The following is a 20,588-nucleotide window of genomic DNA, read 5'->3' as shown; positions in this document are numbered from 1 at the left end:
TCTTGTGAAATCAATGACAAATCATGTAAAACAAAGAAAAAGGAGGGCATATTACATATTAAATTTTTAATAAATAAAGTGGTAAGATTTATTGTATGTGAATATATTTAATTATTTTTACTTTGTCCCAAGTAATTCACACACTACTGTATAGTAACAACAATTATTACAGGAGTAGAAAAATACATTTTTAGTGTGATGACATTAATGCAATTTTGCCATTGATAAAAACACATTAACAATGTTTTATTCTTTATGGTTTTAGCTATTGTTCTTCCTTAAAAAAGCTTAAAATGGTTAGCAAGAAGAAATTAGCAATATTAATTTGCTAGGTCTGTTAAAGATTATAAATTATAGATATATTCACAAGAATAATTTGTTTATTCTGATTTTTATTTTACATATGATGTTTTCTATTGTCTTCTCATTGCATATCTGTACTTCAGGCCTTTTTGAGTATTATTTCATAAACTCTTGTGTTTATTGCTTGGCAGTAGTCTCTTAGAGGAAAAGAAGAAGAAAAAATGATTGTGGTAAGATCACTTGAAATTGGGACAATTTGTATTTACCTTTTAATGTGAATTTTAAGTTAAGAGATGCAAGTAATTCTTTGCTTAAATTTTCTAAAATCAAGTTTTAAAACTATTTCAAAGCAATAAGGGAAATCCAGTTTACCAGTGTGTTCAAAGTATTATTTCACAGAATGATAGCATTTTAGAGGAAAGGAATTCAGATGTCATCTATCGTAGGTTCCAAAATTTATTTGCCCTACCTCCCCCTTTTAAAAAAAAAATTTCTCAGCACCCCATCCCCTGGGGTTAGGTTAGGGTTAGGTTAAATCCTTATTTTTATTCAATGTCCCCCAATATCCCCCCCAAGGCTACTACCCTCCCCCCCAATCTTTCCAGCACCCCCCCAGGGGGTGGTATCATCCTCTGGGAACCTATGGATCTGAACAAGAATCTTTTCTAACAACGTAACTGACAAGAGCCAGTTGGTTTAAAAGTCTCCATTCAGGAGAAAAAAAACCCATGACCTATTTTTCATTTTTGGAAAATTGTAAATTTTAAGGAGTTTTCCCTCATATTAAACTTAAATTTGTGTCTGTGTAACTTCTACCCACTGCTCCAAGTTCTATCTTTGGGGACCAAGCAGAATAAATCTATTCCTTCTTCTACATTGCAACCCTTTAAATACTTGGAGATGCCTCCATGTCCTCCACCTGCTTTTCTCCATGTTAGACAGCTCCAGTTTCTTCAAACAGTATCGACACGTATGGCATGATATCCTAAAATCTCACACAACAATATATATGTAATCTCACTAATGGGTGTGGTGATGAAGGAAACAAGCATGCATTAAGTGCCCACTATGGAAAGGCCCTGGGTAAAGTGCTTTACAAATATTATCTCGTTTGACTCCCACAACCTTGGGAGGAAGTGCTATTATTATCCCCATTTTATAGTTCAGGAAACTGAGGCAGATAGAGATTAAGTGACTTGCCCTGAAAGTTCACACAGCTAGCAAGGATTTGAAATCAGGTCTTTTTGATTCCAGGTCTATAGCTCTATCTATTGCGCCGTCTAGCTGGTAAAGCAACTAAGGACCATAAGGCTCAACAGGATGACAGATTTAGTTCAAAGGGACCTCATACTCAGAGACCATCTAATTCAATGCCTTTATTTTACAGATGAGGAAACTGAGGCCCACAACAGCGGTGTTGTCTCGCTAATCTAGGTTGTTATTGATTTCTTAATGTATCTTTATTCAAGGCACAGGAAAAAAAAAAACCTGTTAAGCAGGACGGAGCCAAGTACATATTCCTGGAGGCCCTCCTTCCAACTTGATATTGAACCATGAATGATTACTCTTTGGTTTTGGTCATTCACATTTCTGGATCCACCTACTGTTTTTCTAGCCTACATTTTTCCATTTGGAAAAAGTAACAGTATTAGAAACATTGTCATGCACTCAAGATGTCTGAAACCTATATCATTGTCCTTGCTAGTCTCTCTAATTTCTCTATTTCTCTCAAAGTCATCATTATCTTAGAAACCCAGGTGTGCAACTTAGGAGTCATCCTCACCTCTTCACTCTCCTTCATTTGCCATATCCAATCTGTTTCCAAGTCTTACTGGTTCTTGCTTTAGAATATGTAGAGAAATTTTGTAGACCACAACCATCTTCCTCCATTCACATTTCTCATCACCTTTTCCCTGGGTTATTGGAGTAGCTCCCTAATTAGTTTCCCAACATCCAGCCTTTTCCCTATCCAGGCCATCCTCCACTGTTAAACCAAATTTGTAATGTTTTAAAGCATGAATCTGACCATGTTACTTCCCTTCTCAACAAGTTCGGATAGTTCCCTATTTCCTATAGAATAAAACACCAAACTCTCTTTTTGGCCTTTGAAGACCTTCCCAATCTTGTACCAATCTATCATTCCAGGGTGATTTACAAATCACCTTGCCCTTCATGCACACTTAGTTCCAGCAAAACTGGCTGATTTGTTGTTTCCAGTAAACTACATTTTATCTCTCACCTTTCTGTCTTTGCACTGGCTCTCCCCCATTCCTGAACTGCTTTCCCCTCCTCATCTCTACTTCTTGGAACACCTCATTACCTTCAAAGTTCAGCCCAAATGCCACATCTTATAAAGGTTTTTCCTGCTTCCCCAAAGTGTGATTATATCCAGCTCTCGTCATTCAATTACTTTGTTTTTGTTTTGAATGTATCTTGAATTTTTTTTTACCTATAAACATACTGTTTCTACCCACTAGAATATAATCCCCTGCCACTGAGAGCATGGACATCTTGCTTTTGTTTTTGTATTCTCCAAGGCCTAGTTCTGTGTCTGGCTTATAGTAGGCACTTAACAAATGCTTAAGGACTCAATGAAATGTTTTGCTAACAATCTAAGTAAACTATATCTATGGACTTCTTCCTGTCTGATAGTGTAATAATCCTGTCAAAAAAAGGAAATGAGGTTAGTCTTGTGTGATCTGGTCCTGATTTAAGCCATTCTGATTTTCTGTGATCACCGCTTCCTTTTATAAGATACTCACTAATGATTTCTTTAAAGATATGTTCCAGAATTTTGCCAGAAATTAAAGTCAAGCTCACTAGCTAATAAGCTTGTAGACTTTATTCCATTCCTCCCTTTTAAAAAATATTGCAACATAATTTGCATTCCCCAGTGCTATAACAACTGTCTCATTTTCCATGATCTTTCAAGGATCATTGAGAGTAGCTTAGCAAATCCAAACAGTTCTTTCAGTGTCCTCAGATGTAGCTCATCAGGGCCTGGTCAGTTGATGTCATCAAGGACAAGGCTCTCTTATTACTGTATTTCCCTGCTTATCTTAGGTATTAATTCCTTATTATCCACTTTGTTGTGTCCCTTTTAATCTTCTTGGCAGAAAAAACATAGTGCTAAAATATTGAGCTATAGCAGCTAAGACATAGAAAAATTGAGGGAATAAAGACAGCCAAAGAGGAAACAAAACTATCCTATTTTGTAGATAATATGATGGTGTATCTAGAGAAACCTAAAGAATCAAGTAAATATTAGCTGAAATAATTAATGAATTCTGCAAAGTTGCATGATATAAAATAAATCCATCAGTATTTTTGTATACTGCCAACAAAACCCATCAGGGACAGAAAGAGAAATCCTATGCTAAGTAAAACAGAATGTATCAAATATTTAGGATTCTTTCCACCAAGACCTACACAGGAACTTTATGAATGAAACTACAATACACTTTTATAGAAATAAATGTATACCTGAGAAAATGTTAATCACTTATAGTTAGGCTGTCCCAATATTAAAAATTAAAATACTATTCTAAATTAATTTACTTGTTTAGTGCCATACTGATAAAAATGTATATCCATTCTTGCTAATGAGAAAATATACCTTTGTCTTCACTTAAGACCTTCTCTTTAGATGCAGACAATTAAGGGGACAGAAGAGAAGAGCTTGTGCTGAAAAAGGATGTCAGGGATGGATCTAAAGAGGTACTTAAGACTTGGGGAAAACCTCAAACAAAGGGATCTCTGAGAAATACTTTGTGGTCTTGGTCCTTCAGCACAATTTTGGTTCTGATTCCTAAGAATTCCTGAAGGGCCAGACAGAGAAGTAGGTCTTCCATTTTCCTTGGCACAAGTACCTGATATAGATGTGCAAATAGTCAGAACCTGACCTAGTAAAAATGACAAAGTGAACAATGTTTCTCTTTAATAAGCTCTACCTCCCTGGGCTAGACCTAGAGGTCCTCTTACATAAGAGACACATAGAGTATCTCATTTTACATAGGAAGGAAATGAGGCCAAGGAATGTCAAATGACTTGCTCAATGTCCTCATGAAGTCTAGTCCTATGCCAAACTAAGCCCCCAGTGTGGCTGCTCATCTGACTCCTCCATCTCTAGATCATTTTTCCTTTTTTCTCAACTCTCTATTTACCCAGCGTATCTTGAATTTTCTTGGGATTAGGTTCTTTAAACCTAATCTAATTAATCACTACTAATACATAAGTAAGGGCGAATAAGTTATTACATCATATCTTGGTGGTCGGGGAGGTGACCTTACCATTAGAGTTGAATTCTTGGTCTAGTTATAGGCCAAGATGATAGCTGACCCCTTTGTAATAGTTTTAGTCACCTGGATTTGGGAGTTGGTTTCTTTTTAAGAAACTGAGTAAGTAGTAATTTAGCACACTGCTACCTTGAAAGTTTCTGGGTATTCAAGATCCCAAAACACTTCTGATAGCAACTCCAATGTACAATACTAAATGCTCCCTCCAATAGAAAGGCACTATAGTTACAGAGAGCCCCTTCAGGTTTCTGAGTAGAGGGGTGACACAATCAACATGGTGTAAGGCAGCGGCATGAAGGATATATTAGTGAGGAAATAGAATCAAGTAAATTTCAAGACAGTCAGTTTATGGGCTAGGATAATCAGAGTGAATGCAAAGAACCACCTTTAGATAGCAACATGACCATTCTGAAATTCAATAAAAACTACTGACAATAGCTTGTAGTTAGGAAGACATTACCCTAGAGCTTGAAAATTCAAGATGACATCTGTACATTAGTTATAGTGGGTATGGATCCATGAGACACTAATAGAGAACTAATCTCATTTGTGATAGATATTTTGGCTCTACACGGGTATCTTTTGAAAGTACTAAGGGGATTCAAATATGTTATTTGCTAGGGGGAAAAAGGATAACAAAACATGGAAGAAAAAAATTCTTCCAAATAAGACTGAAAAATTGCATAAAAAGCTAATCTCCAGAAAAAGCTCCTATTAGCAGCATACGTAAAATATAATAGAGAAGAGTTCTCTCTTTACCCTCAGTAGGAACAAAAGCTAATCTGAGGACACAGAAACTATACCAGGAGTGACAGCATTTCATATCCCTTTTTCTCCATTGAGATTCTGTCTCTAATCAGACATGATAGGCTCCAAAAGGAGGGACCTTCATTTAAATCTAAGTGGTAGATCAAATTAAGATAATTAGAGCTCCTGTAGTCCATTTGGCCCAGAACATATTGTGGTACAGCACAATAGTGTCAAAATTCAAATAGTAACAGGGGCCACTAAACCATACATAAGTATCCCTGCAGGTCACATACTGACTTAGAAAACCACATGTTAACATCACCTATGTTCTTTTTTTAAATTTTTATTTAGTATTTTATTTTTCCCCAGTTACATATAAAAACAAATTTTAACATTCATTTTTAAAACTTTGAGTTCCAAATTCTCTCCCTTTCTCCCTTCTTGTCTCCCCCACATTGAAGGCAAGCAATTTGATATTTATACATATATCACCTATGTTTTACTGTATTTTTATGTATTTTGCTAAATATTTCCCAATTACATTTTAATCTAGTTTCAAAGGCTAAGCCATGTATGTGTTTGATACATCTGTTATACTAAATTAAGTGGATTTAGGAAGAACTTGGTTCAAATCCCAACTCTGACATTTAGTAGTTGTATGATCATGGGCAAATCAACTGATCTCTCTTTTTTTACCTTTTTATCTTTATTTAACTGATCTCTTTTCTTTATCTGTAAAATAGAGATGATACCAATAAATACCTAGGTCACAGGATGTTAGAGGCTCAAATGAGATAGTATATGTTATCACTAAGGAAATTTTAAAGTCAGTTATTACCACTCTTCCTCCTCTTCTTCATCTTTTGTTTCTTAAGTCAGATGCTAACTACACTTACTTTGGTAGATGAGCTGGGTAACTTACTATTTTTTTTTTCACATCACAGCAGCAAAACATAGAACAGAGAGAGCATCTGAACTAGACGCGACTGAGTAGAATACTTAGAAGTGTCTGAGTAGAATATTCAATAGCCAAAATCAAAATTGGTTATTATAATTTTTGGAAAAGAGAACAAAAGTGAACAGAGAGGAAAGATTGATTAGGAATGATAAACTAAGGGGGGTAAACACCTGACAATTTATTAATAATAGCATAACATTTAATTGTTACCTTTTGCAAAAGATGATAATGAAAGGTCTTGACTGGCTATTATTTTCTCTTGTTATATGGAAGATTAGGCAATATCCACTCCCTTCTGAATTACTTCAAGATTATTTCACTGACCTCCACTTTTTCTTTCAAAATTTTCATATTAACGTAACAAAAGAAAGAAAACCTAAAGCCCTCTAGTATCTCAAGAAAGTCTTAAAGAAAAAGAATTCTTTATTTAAAAAAAATTAGGTATCAGATTTTAATGGTTAAAAACCCTCCAACAAAATAAAAGCAATGGTAGTGCATATTTTCTCATTAAGACAATCAAACATGTTTCTTTGTCTCTTTCCTCCATTCCTACCAATAAATGAAAGTGGTTCTGAGATTTTCCCACTCTGTAGAAAAAATGATTTCCCCCAACTTTTGTTGAGTTATTTCAGTTGTATCTGAGTCTCTGTGACCCCATTTGGGGTTTTCTTGGCAAAGATACTGGAGTGGTTTGCCATTTCCTTCTCCAGCTCATTTTACAAGTGAGGAAACTAGGCAAACAGGATTAAGTGACTTGCCCAGGTTCATACAGCTAGTAAGTATCTAAGGTTGGATTTGAACTCATGTCCTCCTAATTCCAAGGCTGGTGTTTTATCCACTGTGCTACCTAGCTGCCTCCCTTTCCCTAACTATACACATACTAATAATAAAAATAGTATTAAATTACTTACGTATTATATTGAGATATTATATATAAATTAAAAATTCTAGTTGATGCTGGTTACATGGATTTTCCCACTTATTTCCTCAACAGTTTAGAGTAAATGACAAACCAAAGTGTTTAAAATCTACATGCGAATCTGTTAATTTTTATAAATGAGGTTTTTTTTGCCAACACCTTTGAAAAACATTCAAATTCTCAGGACAAATAATAAACATTTTACAGTTTAAAAAAACATTTAAAATAGTATGACTCAAATCCATACACTCCTGAGATAGATTTGTTTACATTAAACATTACTTGCCAACATATCAAACAAGGCATTGTGCTAAGCACTGTACAAAACTGAAAGGCAAAATCTTTGCTCACAAGCAATGTTCATCCACTTTTATGTTAACTATCCTAAGGAGAAAATTGTCCTTCAATAGCAACAACTTCACTATTTCATGAACATAAAACAATGATTCAACATATTTACTAAAACTATTTTTGAAAACAAAACTACGACATATTTTTTAGTTTTAAAAGCGTTTCAATGCTCCAAGATAGGAAATAAGCTTGGTTAGGAAAAATCTCTAAGGCTATACCTGCTTTAGCATCAAGTAAGGAAAGTCTATCCAGCTCTCAAAGGCACTGATGGGCAACCATCTATTTCAAGGTACATCACAGAAATGCCACATGGATGAGTAGCATGCTTTGAGTAAGGACAAGCAATGTTTACCTGTTGCTGTACGGGTACTTGCTGTACTACTTGGGTGGGCACTGCTGCTTGGCCAGCCACAGATGTCTGTAAAGTCACTGTCGAACCTGTGTCCGACCCAGTCTCTGATGTCTGCATGATGGTTTCTGAAAAAAATGAAATCAGAAGTCAGATTGAAAACACCATTCCTTATGAAACTGCCTTCTAATATTTAAAACATAATACTTATCCACATTCTAAACACCTACTCCCCCACCCCCCACACTACTTCCCTCACATAAGGAAAACCTACACACAACACACACACATACATACACACACACACACCCCTCTTATTTCTCCAGATACAAATATGAATGGCCATTTAATTAGATATACCTGTGAGGACATTTTCACTGAACAGATCACTCTGTAAAGAAGTATAAAAAACACCCACTGTACAAGTTTAAAATGTAATCTCTCTTATTGTGGATGTGAAGGTTGCAAAATGAAAGCAAATCAAATAAACATTTTTGTTAATCTAGCACTCCTAATACTATATAATGCTATATTGAGGCCTGTGATTAAGGAAATGTTTCAAGATGTTCTTGTTAGTTTGAGTGTTCAATTCTCAGAGATGGCACTGAATCTAATCTAATGCAGCCTGAAATAAATCACTCTTTATGGGCAGAGTTTTATGTTTTCAGAATGTCAGTGGAGGAATACAAATTGATAAATTAGTGAAGTGAAAAGTTCATTTAACTAGGGACCTAGATTTAAGTCACAGATATTTCACTACTAGCAGTGTGACCTTGAGCAGACCACATAACCTTTCTGTGCTAAGTTTCCTTTTCTATAAAAGAAGGGGGATGTCATTTATCTCTAAGATCCCTTCAGGTTCTAAATCTATGGTTGTATGATTAGAATATTTTTTTCTTTACTGCAAAAAAAGTTATCAGTGATGGCAGAACAAAAATACTGCACCATGTTTCAAATTTTTGAAAATTTCTGTAAACGTCAATTTTTGGACTCATTTTTTTCAAAGAAAAAAATGACCATTTTCAATAGCGATTCAAGCAACCTATGTGATTTGCATGCTACAGTCTTTTCTATCAATTCATAAAATTCTGTAGCCAGAAAGAAGTTTAGGGAGCCTTCATTTTTGTGATGAGGAAATTTAAGCCATTAGGAGTAAAGGGACTTGTTTAAGATTACACAGCTAGCTAGTGTTAGAGTCAGAACCAGAATAATTTTTTTTTTACTTCCCATTCCAATCCTCTTTTAATTTATATCAAGTTGTTTTGGTGACAATAGTTTGATTTATCAGATAGTCCCTTAGTCTTTTGTTATGAATGACCCTAAACAATTATAGACAGAAAAAGGAAGTGAAGGGGAAAGAGAATAACATGTGCATTATAATTTACAATTTAAAATATATTTTCTTATTCATGTAAGTATTATTGTCTCCATTTTACAGAAGAGATAAACTCAGAGGGATTAAGTGAATTGTCTGAGGTTAAATAGTAAATATCAGAGCCCAGATTTGAACTTATGTGTGATCTGAAATACACTGCCTTTTAAAAATGGCAACAAGAAAAATCTGATTTTAAAAAGAATTATAATAATAGGATTATAATGAAATGAAGGCAATGTGAATTCTGCAATACCTAAAAAATACATGCTCAGACAACAGAGCTGAGACCACAGAGCTGCCTAAAAATGTTTTATAATTCCATTCAAATTCAATAAATATATATTACTAGTGTGTGACAGCATTTCAGATGTAAAACTCCTTAATCAGCATAAGAGCATAAATTAGTGCTACTCAAATTTTGTATAAGGGGACCCCTGAATTTGGATGAAAGCTCCATAAATTACAATTCCATAAATCCCATTCCCGAGCAAAGCACAACTTTGACTCCTCATCGCAACATAAACGTGAACCTGGGTTGTCAAAGGTTTCACCCACAGAGCAAAAGCTCTGACAACTTCTGTAAGACTAGAAAGACTTTGAGAACACTCTTCCTGATGAGATGCATTCTGTTCTCCATGAACTAACCCATTAGGTACAGAGAAGCTCATCTCCATTACAAATATGATTGGCTACTGGTGAATTATTCTTTGGCCATGGAAACTCATTTTTTTCTCTTATCTTTTTTTAAAATAGTGATTGGAATCTATAAACATTGCATAGAGCAGTGGTATCAAACTCAAATAGAAACAGGGGCCACTAAATTGTGCATAACTATCCTTGCAGGCCACATGTTGACTTGGAAAACCATACATGTTCATATACACACATACATATATGTACATACATTCATATATGTACATATGTGTACGTACATTTTTATTACTATGTTAACATATTAAAATCAGATAGGAATTCCATTTGATCTGGTTTGGGTCACACTTGTCAGTATTGTGGTCTGTATGTAGCCCACAGACCATGTATTTGACACCTGTGATTTAGAATACTTCACTCTTGGTACTCTAAATATGAGATCTTTGTCCAGTCACCAACAAATTGACAAATTACTCTGAAGCATATAAGTATTGATATTTTTATGATAAGTAGACAAAAGTAAGTTACAGTTAAGTTAAAGGATGACTCACAGGTTCTTCTTGAAAAAGCATAAAAAGGAAATTCTAGAGTTGATTTCATCATGTGCCCAAAGGGCAACAAGAAACAGCAATTTCATGATATAATTGGTCATCTTGACTTAAAGTAATCATAACAAATATAAGCAAAAAGAATGATGAGAAAGATAACCGAATATTATTTGTCAACTTCTGCTGCAGAGGATGAAGAGGGAAAAGAAATTTATAAGATTCTACAAACCATGTTAATAGGTACTTTGATACTCAGTAATTCTAATGAAGAGGCAGGTAAAGGACAACAAAATGTTGGCGAAAATGACCTGAGTGTGAGAAAGAGGCCAAAGGATTGTAGACTACTCAGAAGGCTCATCCCTTTATATTAAGAATATTTTCACTTAGAAGAGAGTGCTGGACGTAGCTAGCACTAAACCTCATCATAAGAAAATAAAAATGACCACATAATTTTTTTTTGGTCTGTATAGTTGATTTAATTGCTGTTAGGAAAACCTGGCAAGGAAATCCCCTCTATCAATGCAGATTGACAAGTCATCTGTAACTTGCAGCCTTACAGAGTTGCTTGGAGTACTGAGAGTTTAGATAACTTATCATAGGTCACACAACCCATATACATGAGAGGTAGGAACTGAACAATACAAAGACAATGACTGTCTACAGATGATGGGAATCATAACAGATTCTTCAAAGTGAAAATCAAGATGCAAGATTCAGAGGTAGCATCCCAGGAAGAACAGAAAGTAACAACTATCAATGATTAATCCTATTCTATTTAAGAACATGGTACCTTAGGCAGAAGTGTACCTGTATAAGCCTGGGAGGTATGTCCCTAGGAATAGAATGGGCAAATATTGGAGAGCCAAAGGCAGCCACATTTTACCCTTCTTAAGTCCAACCAGATGCAAATGCATACCCTTGCAGGTATCAGAGAATGAAAAATGGAACCAGAGAGACAGATGTGTTTGTGTGTGGGGTGGTGGTGGTGGTGGTAAAGGTTTCTGTATTCAATTTCATTACTGAGCAGATCTTGAGGGTGGGAGGGACAGATTGGTCACTTTAGCAGAGCTTGATGTAATACTTACCCAAGCGCTATCACTACTCTCATCACCCTGAAATAGAAGGTTTCAAACAATTTCAGCCTAACAATCCATTCAGGAAAAACAAAATGGGTGAAAAATACCTATTGTCCAGACTATGACATATGCCTGCTTTCTGACCTTTATAAAATCCTTATGAAAATGGGCTATGTATGTTTTGAGGGTATCATTAACAACAATAAAGAAGGCGATACACAACCTTCCATGAACATTCCTCTGCGGCAGACCATACCATATAGTTACACAAATAAGTAAAAAGTACAAAAAATGTAAGAGCCATATAGATGTTTACTGTTTGTTAATTTTAGAAGACTCATTTGACTCAGGACAGCAAAAACTGAGCCTTAAAAGCTCTTTCCTTGAATGAGGAGTTTCTCATGTATATGTTAAAATTGTATAAAATGTATAATATTCCTTGATAAGTACAACTACAGAGGCAATTTTGCTGGATGACTATCTGGTTCTTAACAATAAGCAAGGCATAAAAACAGGGATAGCTATATAGAATATTCTTGCTAAGTTCCAAATGGAAGAGATTTCCCATAGGTAGTTTCTTTAGATGTTCCCAGGGATAATTTTGTGCTGAATGAATCCAGTACCAGTATATTACACTGGCTTCTCAGTGAGATCTATGGTTTCTCAAAATACCTCAACCATAACAATGCCTATAAGAAAAACAAAATAGATGCAAAATGCAAGTGGAACACCAGTCCACTGAGTTGGTACATAGATATCTACATTTGTTCAAAAAGCATTTATAAATTACCTATTATATGAAAGCAACTATGTTCAGTGCTGGGGATACAAAGGCAGAAACACCTACCCTCAAAGAGCAAACATTCTATTGAACACATTGGTATCTCAGCTAGACACTGAAGATGACTTATGAGTTGGGCTCAGAGTTTTTTGAGAGGAAGAGAATGTCCTGGATAGCATTTGAGAAATTATGTAGTCTTTAGCCATCTCAAGCTATTCCCATTTTTAATTCAAATGTTCTCCAGTGTCACTGTGCGGATACAAATAATTGAATGCCATAGTTTCTGGACAGTGAAAATTGTAGGTTATCCAAAGAACAATGAAGAGACACGCAGGAGCACATGAAGGCAGCAGGCATATTTCTAATTATTATCTCAGGGCAAAAAAGTCATGTAAATGCTCTGATCTGAAAAGATGGACCACCTATGTCACAACAGTGAGAGATAAAAGGACAGCCCAAAATTTACATTGCAAAATGTAAAAAGACCTAGAGTAGAACAGAGATTTTTAACCTGAGGTCCATAAACTTGATTTTTCAAAAAAATATGTTTGTGACTGTATTTTAATATAATTGGTCTCCTTTGTAACTCTATGCATTTCATTGTATACATTTAAAAACTTTATTCTAAGAAGGTTCATCATTTTCACTAGACTTCCAAGGCTCTATGACCTTTTGTCCATAACAAAAAAAGGCTAAGAAACCCCTGCTCTAGAGAAAGGCCTCCAGATTTTTGGTTGGATTCTCTAAGGAGATTCTATGGGAGGCATACATGATCTACACTGTTGTGGAAATTACTCACATCAATGATGTCATAAATCCATTGAAGTTAAAGTATCTGTTCACACTTTTTCTTAAAAAAAAAAAGATCCTGAGGGTAGCACACTTTGACCTCCTTCACTTTTGAAAAACTGATCTTTGTTATTTCTTGCTGCTAACTAGAGAAGAAAAACTGGTCATAACAGTAGCTTATGATTGGAGAATGAGGGAGCAAAACAGAACTCCATACGAGCTTCCTGTAACTCTCTATCCCTGAATTCTCTGTCTATGATGGTCTCTATTGCCTTGGTCCACTTGAAATATGGAGGGAAGCCAACCACACTGCTTCTCATTCAAGTTGGCAGCAGTAGTGGCAACATTCAAGCTGTGGTTGGTCAGTTTCCAGAAATAAAGTCACTTGAATAAAAAGTGCTCCTCTTATTTCCCTCACTACTGGTTGGCAACTTCATTTAGTCACTAGCAAAATCTTTCCCCTCACATCACTGACCAGCTTGTAGCCACCTGACAGAACCTTATGGGCCCTGTACACTATATTTGTTAAACCAATGGTTCATACCACTTTTTTAAAATAAAAATTCCACAATACAAAATTAAGGATACATCACAAAAAACACTTGCACTAAGCCCTCTAACTTTACTATAAGGCATGGCTTTATCAGAAGGCAATAGATTACTGTTTTATCTGAATGTTTGCTTCTACACATCCAAATTGAAAATTAACAATAATCTGACACAAAATCATAATTCTTTTTTTTTTTCTGGTGAGGCAGTTGGGGTTAAGTGACTTGCCCAGGGTCACACAGCTAGTAAGTGTTATGTGTCTGAGGTCCTCCTGACTCCGTGACCGATGCTCTATCCGCTGCGCCACCTAGCTGCCCCCAAAATCATAATTCTTAAGCATCTATGGATAACTTTAGATGAAAAGGTTATGTAACAAGATATTCAGAAATGTTGTAAGTTTCAAGTTCCAGAATCAGAATTTCAGACCTAGAAGGGGCCACAGGCCATCATCAGTCCAACTCATACTTCAATAACAATTCCCTATACAACATTCCTAATGATTGATCAGATGATCAGTCTTTGCTTGAAGACCTAAGGTGAATGGAATTCTACTATCTCCTGAAGCAACAGATTCTATTTGTAGACTTCTGATTGATTCTTAGACAGCTTTTCCTGATGTCACATTTTACTATGACTGCTACCCAATGAGCCTAGTTGCACTGTCTTGAGGCCATGAAAAATTAGTCTAGTCCTCTTTAGAACAGAGAACCTGGGCCTCAGGGAGCCAAAAACAATTGATGGTCTATATGGAAGGGGACTCAGACTCATTGGTGATCCTGCTACTCAGAGAACCAGAGGAACTGGTAGGTCTGCACCATGGATGAACTTCATTTCAGCCTAGATCTCATCTATTCTATCTTCTGGTGCTCATGGAAATCTGGTTTTCTTCAGATGACTCCAATGGCCAACCAATGTGGGTTCTACTCCTTCATACCACTTGACATAACCCCTGCTCCTGACTATTACTTCCAGACCCTCACTATGCTGTCATTGTTGCAACCCTTCATCCTCTGAGGTTCATTTGATCCAACTCCTTGGTGCCATCCAGATTCTTTTGCTATAATGTACTAGCTGTCAGGTCACCCATTCTCCTTTCTAAAGGAGTTCACTGATGACCTTCACCTTCCTCTATACCATTCTTCATATTCTCACACTTGGAGATATCAGTATATACAGTTTGATTTCCCCTCAAATGCTTAAGAATTAAGGCTTATCAATCTCTTTCATTCCCAAGACTTGCAACTTCATTTTACCTCAGCTACCTACAGGGTGGCCATATCTTAGATCACACTATGAACCATAATTATGCCTCCAACATGATTTTCAATGGTAAAATCTCCTTGCTCTGGTCATAAGCTCCTCTCTTTAACTCTCATCATCTCCCTTCTCCCAAAACTATTCTTCTTCCTTGCTGTAACCTCCAGTCACTCTGGCAGTCTGCTCTTGCTTCACTTTTTTTTTTCTCTTCAGAATAACAGGTTCATAAGTTTAGAACTGGAAGGGACCTCATATATCAATTCTTAATTGTGTGTCACTGTGATGACCTCTTCCTCTCTCTTGCTGTTGAAGGCCACTGGGTTAAGTTATACGACTATACCAACTGGGTCTATAAATTCATGTCATCTAATCCCAACTGGTCCATTGACTACTACATGGTAATCCTTTTTTTATTTCTTAGTTTATAACCTTTAGTATTCCCTACAGCATTGTTACAAACCTCTTTTCTCTCTTCAAACCCCAGATACTTTCCCCACCTCCTTCTTTGATTCATTCTGAGTTCCCTGATCTCTCATAATCCACATTCCATAAACCCTCAACATCACCCATTCTTTCTTTCTTTACTCCAGGTCACTGAGGATAGGGTGGCTCTTATCCTTTTTAGGGCCAAATCCCTTGTCGTGTTCACCATCCCTTACTCTTTGGGGAGCTGGCACCACTCATCAATCCTCAATCTCTCCTTTTTTTGCTAGCTTCTTTCTTTCATTCATCCAGGTATCCCCTAGCCTTATAAAAACCTTACTTGATGCTGCCAGTTCCTCAAGCTATGATTCCATATCTCTCTTTCCTTACACTGCCAAATTCCTAGAAAGAATCACCCACTCTCACTGCCTCTCCTTCCACCACCTACTCACTTCTCAACTGCAATCAGGTTTCTGATTCCACCAATTCACTGAAATTTCTCTCTCCAAGGTTACCACTGATTTCTTAACTATTAAATCTAAGAAGATTTTCTCAGTCCTTATCCTACTTGCACACTCTTATGAGTTCTGACAGTTTACTGACCACCATCCTCTTTTTGACTATTTGGCTTCTGGGACCTTATGTTTTTCCTGCTGGTTTTTCCTACCCTTCTCAGTCTCCTTGGCTAGTTTGCCATTCACTTCCTGTGTCTTAAATGTTGGTCTCTTTCAAGAGTCTGCCTAAACTTTCTTCTTTTATCTCTCTAGACTCTCTCTTTTAGTGATCCCTTCATTCCAGTGGATTTAATTATTATGTCAATACATATAATTCCCAAATTTATAAATAGAACTCCACTCTCTCTCCTGAACCATAGGCTTACATCACAAACTTTAGGTTGGATGTTACCACTTTAGGTGGACAATTCCACATTAAATATGGAATTTATAATCTTTTCCTCTGAACTCACCCCTCTTCCAAATTTCTTGATTTTTGTTAAGAGAATAGTTATTATCCCAGGCACCCAGGTTTATAATCTCAGAATTATCTTTTTCTTTCTCTTTCACACCCATATCCAATCAGTGGCAAAATCCCCACATCTACCTTCAGATAGCTCTTATATTCATCTCACTTATACAATTACCATACTAATCACCTCTTGCCTAGACTATTGTAATAGTATTTCAATAGGTTTCCCTCCTTTTAGTTTCTCTTTTTTCCAGTTCCCTTGCCACTTAGTTGCCAAAATGATGTTGGAAAGGTATGTGGGAATCAGGTTGTGAAAGGCTTTAAAGAGAAACCAAGATTATATTTGAGCCTAGAGGCAATAGGGAGTCATTGAAGTTTACTGAGTAAGAGAGTGATTTGGAAGATTACTTTGGCAGCCTTGTGGAGGACAGTCTGGAAAAAGCAAAAGGATGTCTTGTTGTAGGCCACATACATTGTTTTTCTGCTTAATTTTACTTTATAGAGTAGGACCAAATATGAAAAGTTAAATTGGGTGTGTTAGAATTTGGAGTGGTAGGAAACATCCTTTTTTGCTCACAAATTATACCTTAGGGAATACAGATCAGAGAATTTAGAACTGGAAGGGACTTTACAAATGATCTAGTCCAACTCCCTTCATTTTACAGATGAACATACTCAGAGATTAAATGAATTGCCTCGGATCACACAGGTATAACAAATAGTAGGCCCAAGATGTGAATGCAGGTCTCCTTATTCCAAACCCAATAGTCTCATGCGTTCAGAAGATAGCGTCTTTTGGAATATTAATCTAAAACATTTGGTTAGTGTTTCTAAAAAGATAAACATCTTATCTACCATACAGAAGTTGTAACTGTTCCTCTTTCCAAATGAAACTACAATAAAACCCATAATAAATACTTTGCCAGAAGCATTTTCATTGATTAATTCCATGGACTGATTTAAAACAGCAGATTACAATTAAAATGTTAAAGCACGTTTGGGGAATATGACCCTACTTGCCAATTTCCACTAAACAGATCATTTAATCCCAATGGTTTAAAATGGGTGGATTCAAAGGCTTTGGGTTTGTTTCCAGCATTTCTGCAATGCATGGTTCACCCACATGAAATTAATGTCTTGGAGTGTTAACTGGTTTCTTATTAGAGATAGCATGAAATGGTTTGTATTTATATTTTAAGTGTTCCTATTCATCTAGCAGTAGTTTCCGAGGCCTTGTTTATGTTTGGGAGTAATTTAGTTAGTTTACTTCCTTCACAGTACTCCTTTTCAAGTGATATTTGTTTATCAGTCACAAATACAGCCACACTAATCCATTTTGATAAGCTAAATAAACCCCTGCAGTTTGTCAGTGATGCAGCCCATATGTAAATGAGCTGTATATTATTGCAGGAGAGACATGCACAATTTCAGTCTAGTCATCCTTGCCTAATGTGGCTGTCAGGTGTGTCACGAGCAACAGATGCTTGTTTGACAAAGGACCTTTTTATTCTGGCTAATTAAGCAGTTGGACACACCCGCCTGTTAATGGTTCTGCTTTGTACAGCTAGCTCTGGCTGAATCATGTGAATCTACAGCTAAATAGGCCACATTTTGAAAGAAGGCTAATTAACCCCTCCAAGAAGGAAAAAAATATTGCACAAACCCAGCTGCTGAATACAAGATTAGCGTTTCTTCAATTTGATGGGCAAAACCCAGGCAAAGCAACTGTGTTTGGAACAAACATGCTTTACTTCAAGTTTTGAGGCATTCACATTTTCTTTGTTAAACTTCCTGAAGATTATTTAATACACTCCAATTCACAGTAGGGTTCCTATTGCCACACACAATGTACATGCCAGACTAAATGGTTTAATAGTCTGACCTAATCAATTACCTATCAAATAGAGCTGCATAACTGAACTAAGTTAAAAAAATAGGTATCTATTTAATTTTTATTGGAGTCTTTCGTCTTGAACTAATTTGCTCTCCTAAATGGCAAAGTTTGCAAAGTTTGGTTTCACTATATACACTTTATTGTCTCACACTTTAGAATGTAACACGTTTTAAATAAAGGCCTGTAATTTACTTTCGAATGCAATAGGCAGTCTTCTTTCTCCTTTTAGAAAGACAAAAGAAGCCAGATCAGAACTCAAAATGAACTAATCATCTAATTACACTTAGGATGATAGCAATTTAATTGACAAGAGAGGATGCTAATCTAGATTTTGAACATCCTTTAAGAAATTATTTACAACAGAATTAAGAACCCTACTCAACAGAATTGCAGAATTGAACCTAAAACAAAAATTAAATTCTTCATAATAACAGCAACTCCCTCCTGCCCGACCATAAAAAGAAAGAAAACCTTTATTTGCTGTGCCATCTCACATAGGCAGAAATCCATATACTCATCACTACTGAAGGACAGCATCCCAAAACTTTTGGTCCTGAATATACTAGTTTAAGTACCTACATTCTTGACGAGAGAAGCAGGAAATTTTCTTCCCAAGCTGTTCCCTAGGAAATATATATATATATGTATTTTTAAAATCTACTTTAATTTAGTGCATAATGCCCACAGCAACTGTTAGCTCTATTTTTCTTAAAATTATACAACCAAAATGAAAAGTGTTGGAGAATTTGTTTTCTCATGACATTTAATTTCATGCATATAAAGTTGTTGGAGCTGCATACATTTGTGTTTGATAGAAAGAAGAGAAGAACCCTCACAGGTTAATAGCTGGACAATTACAGAACTTCAGCATTAAAAACTATATAAATGTTTTTCTGCAATACATTAGAAAATGTTAATATGGCATTATAATCAAGAGGGTTGTCATAATTTTTATAGTTTTTTTTTTTTAACAGCATTGTACCACCTTACACTGGCCAGTAATTTACCTGCAATTAGATTTGAGGCTTGGTCATTTACAAATAAAATAAGATGCGTAGAAGAGAGATGGAGAAATAGCATAAATTGAAGGGTTTAAAAGGGATTATTTTTTTCTTTCAAAATCTTTACTGGTTTATTTAGTTTTAATGTTCTAATTCTCATGATTGTGTAAAATAAAGCTATTGTACCAAAGTGATTTGTAGGAAAAATGACTGAATGATAATGGTGTAGATTGTTCAGCAGTCACCTTCCTGAGATAACTGATGACAGTGATTAATGCTGGTGATGATTAATCTGTGTACTGGTAACATATACAGGTTGCCTGGGTAACTTTTTTACTTTCCCAAACAAAGCTTTTCTTTTTTCTTTTTTTAAAAGCCAATTCTTTTCTTAATCAGAACAGATTATGAAAGTCCTTCTTTCATGAGAAAAAAATTAAATTATGTTAACAGTTTTCATCTTAAAGGCTTAATTCATTAAAAATAAAAGCAATCTGTTAACACAAAATTCAAGCCACATTTTATTTAGAAAAAGCAAACAGATGAAATTGCATAACAGATATACGATGATTTATTTAAATCCTCTTCTTAGTTCCAAAAAAAAAAATTAGAATCAGTCACATAAGTGGCTTCTGGGGAATAATAACTATGGAAATACTTCTTGGTCACTAATATCCTTACCCTATACCTTTTTCTCTTTACATGAGTTAAAAGACATTATTGTTATACTTAAATAGCATTGCATCAAAAGTTAGCAGCTTGCAACAACACATGGCCAAAAAACCCACAACAAGCATTATGTTGTCATTTAATTTTAGATATATTTGTGTCCTCAATGCCTGGTACTATGCCTTGAATACAGTAAGCACTTAAATACCTGCTGAATAAATGAATGGATGAATGAAGATAGACATAAACTAGATGATAGTATTATTAGATATGTCCAGAATGAAGTGAATTACAAGATGCCAAGAAGGTTGTATTGATTGATTGTTCTATATCAACTCGAAGGGGCTTCTCCAGGTGACTGTCACAGGGTACTCTCCTTAGTTTTCTTATGTTTTATATTTTTACCAATGACTTAGATAGAAGAAGGCAGAACTGCCATAACTATAAAATTTATGGATAAAAATATGGGAGTAAAAGCTATTATAACATGACAAAATCAGTATCAAAAAGATCTCAGCAGGTAGGAATGCTGGGTTGAAGCTAACAAAATGAAAAATGAGTGACAAATGAAAAATCTTGCACTCCAAAAATACTATAAATACAGAGTAGGTTTCAGCTATAAAACCCTTAAAATTTAATATGATCAGTCAAAAAGCGTTCATTAAGCACTTAGTGTGCTAAGTGCTT

The 20,588-nt window shown here is 35.6% G+C and overlaps 1 protein-coding gene across 5 annotated transcripts in view; it reads right to left on the bottom strand.

Moving 5' to 3' along the window:
* RFX3 (regulatory factor X3) overlaps window positions 1-20,588 on the bottom strand; it is a 329,994-nt gene that overhangs the window by 163,114 nt on the left and 146,292 nt on the right. For all 5 annotated transcript variants that reach the window (XM_021006282.2, XM_021006288.2, XM_078152509.1 and 2 more), the window contains one exon: window positions 7,929-8,053. In XM_021006282.2, the coding sequence (XP_020861941.1) occupies window positions 7,929-8,045 (117 nt within the window). In that variant the 5' untranslated portion in view covers window positions 8,046-8,053. The remainder of the gene's footprint in view (window positions 1-7,928; window positions 8,054-20,588) is intronic.

This window comes from Phascolarctos cinereus, unplaced genomic scaffold, assembly GCF_003287225.1.
Source record: "Phascolarctos cinereus isolate Bilbo 61053 unplaced genomic scaffold, phaCin_HiC Scaffold_4;HRSCAF=312, whole genome shotgun sequence".
NCBI classification, from domain to species: Eukaryota; Metazoa; Chordata; class Mammalia; order Diprotodontia; family Phascolarctidae; genus Phascolarctos; species Phascolarctos cinereus.
This window is presented reverse-complemented; position numbering and strand designations above follow the sequence as displayed.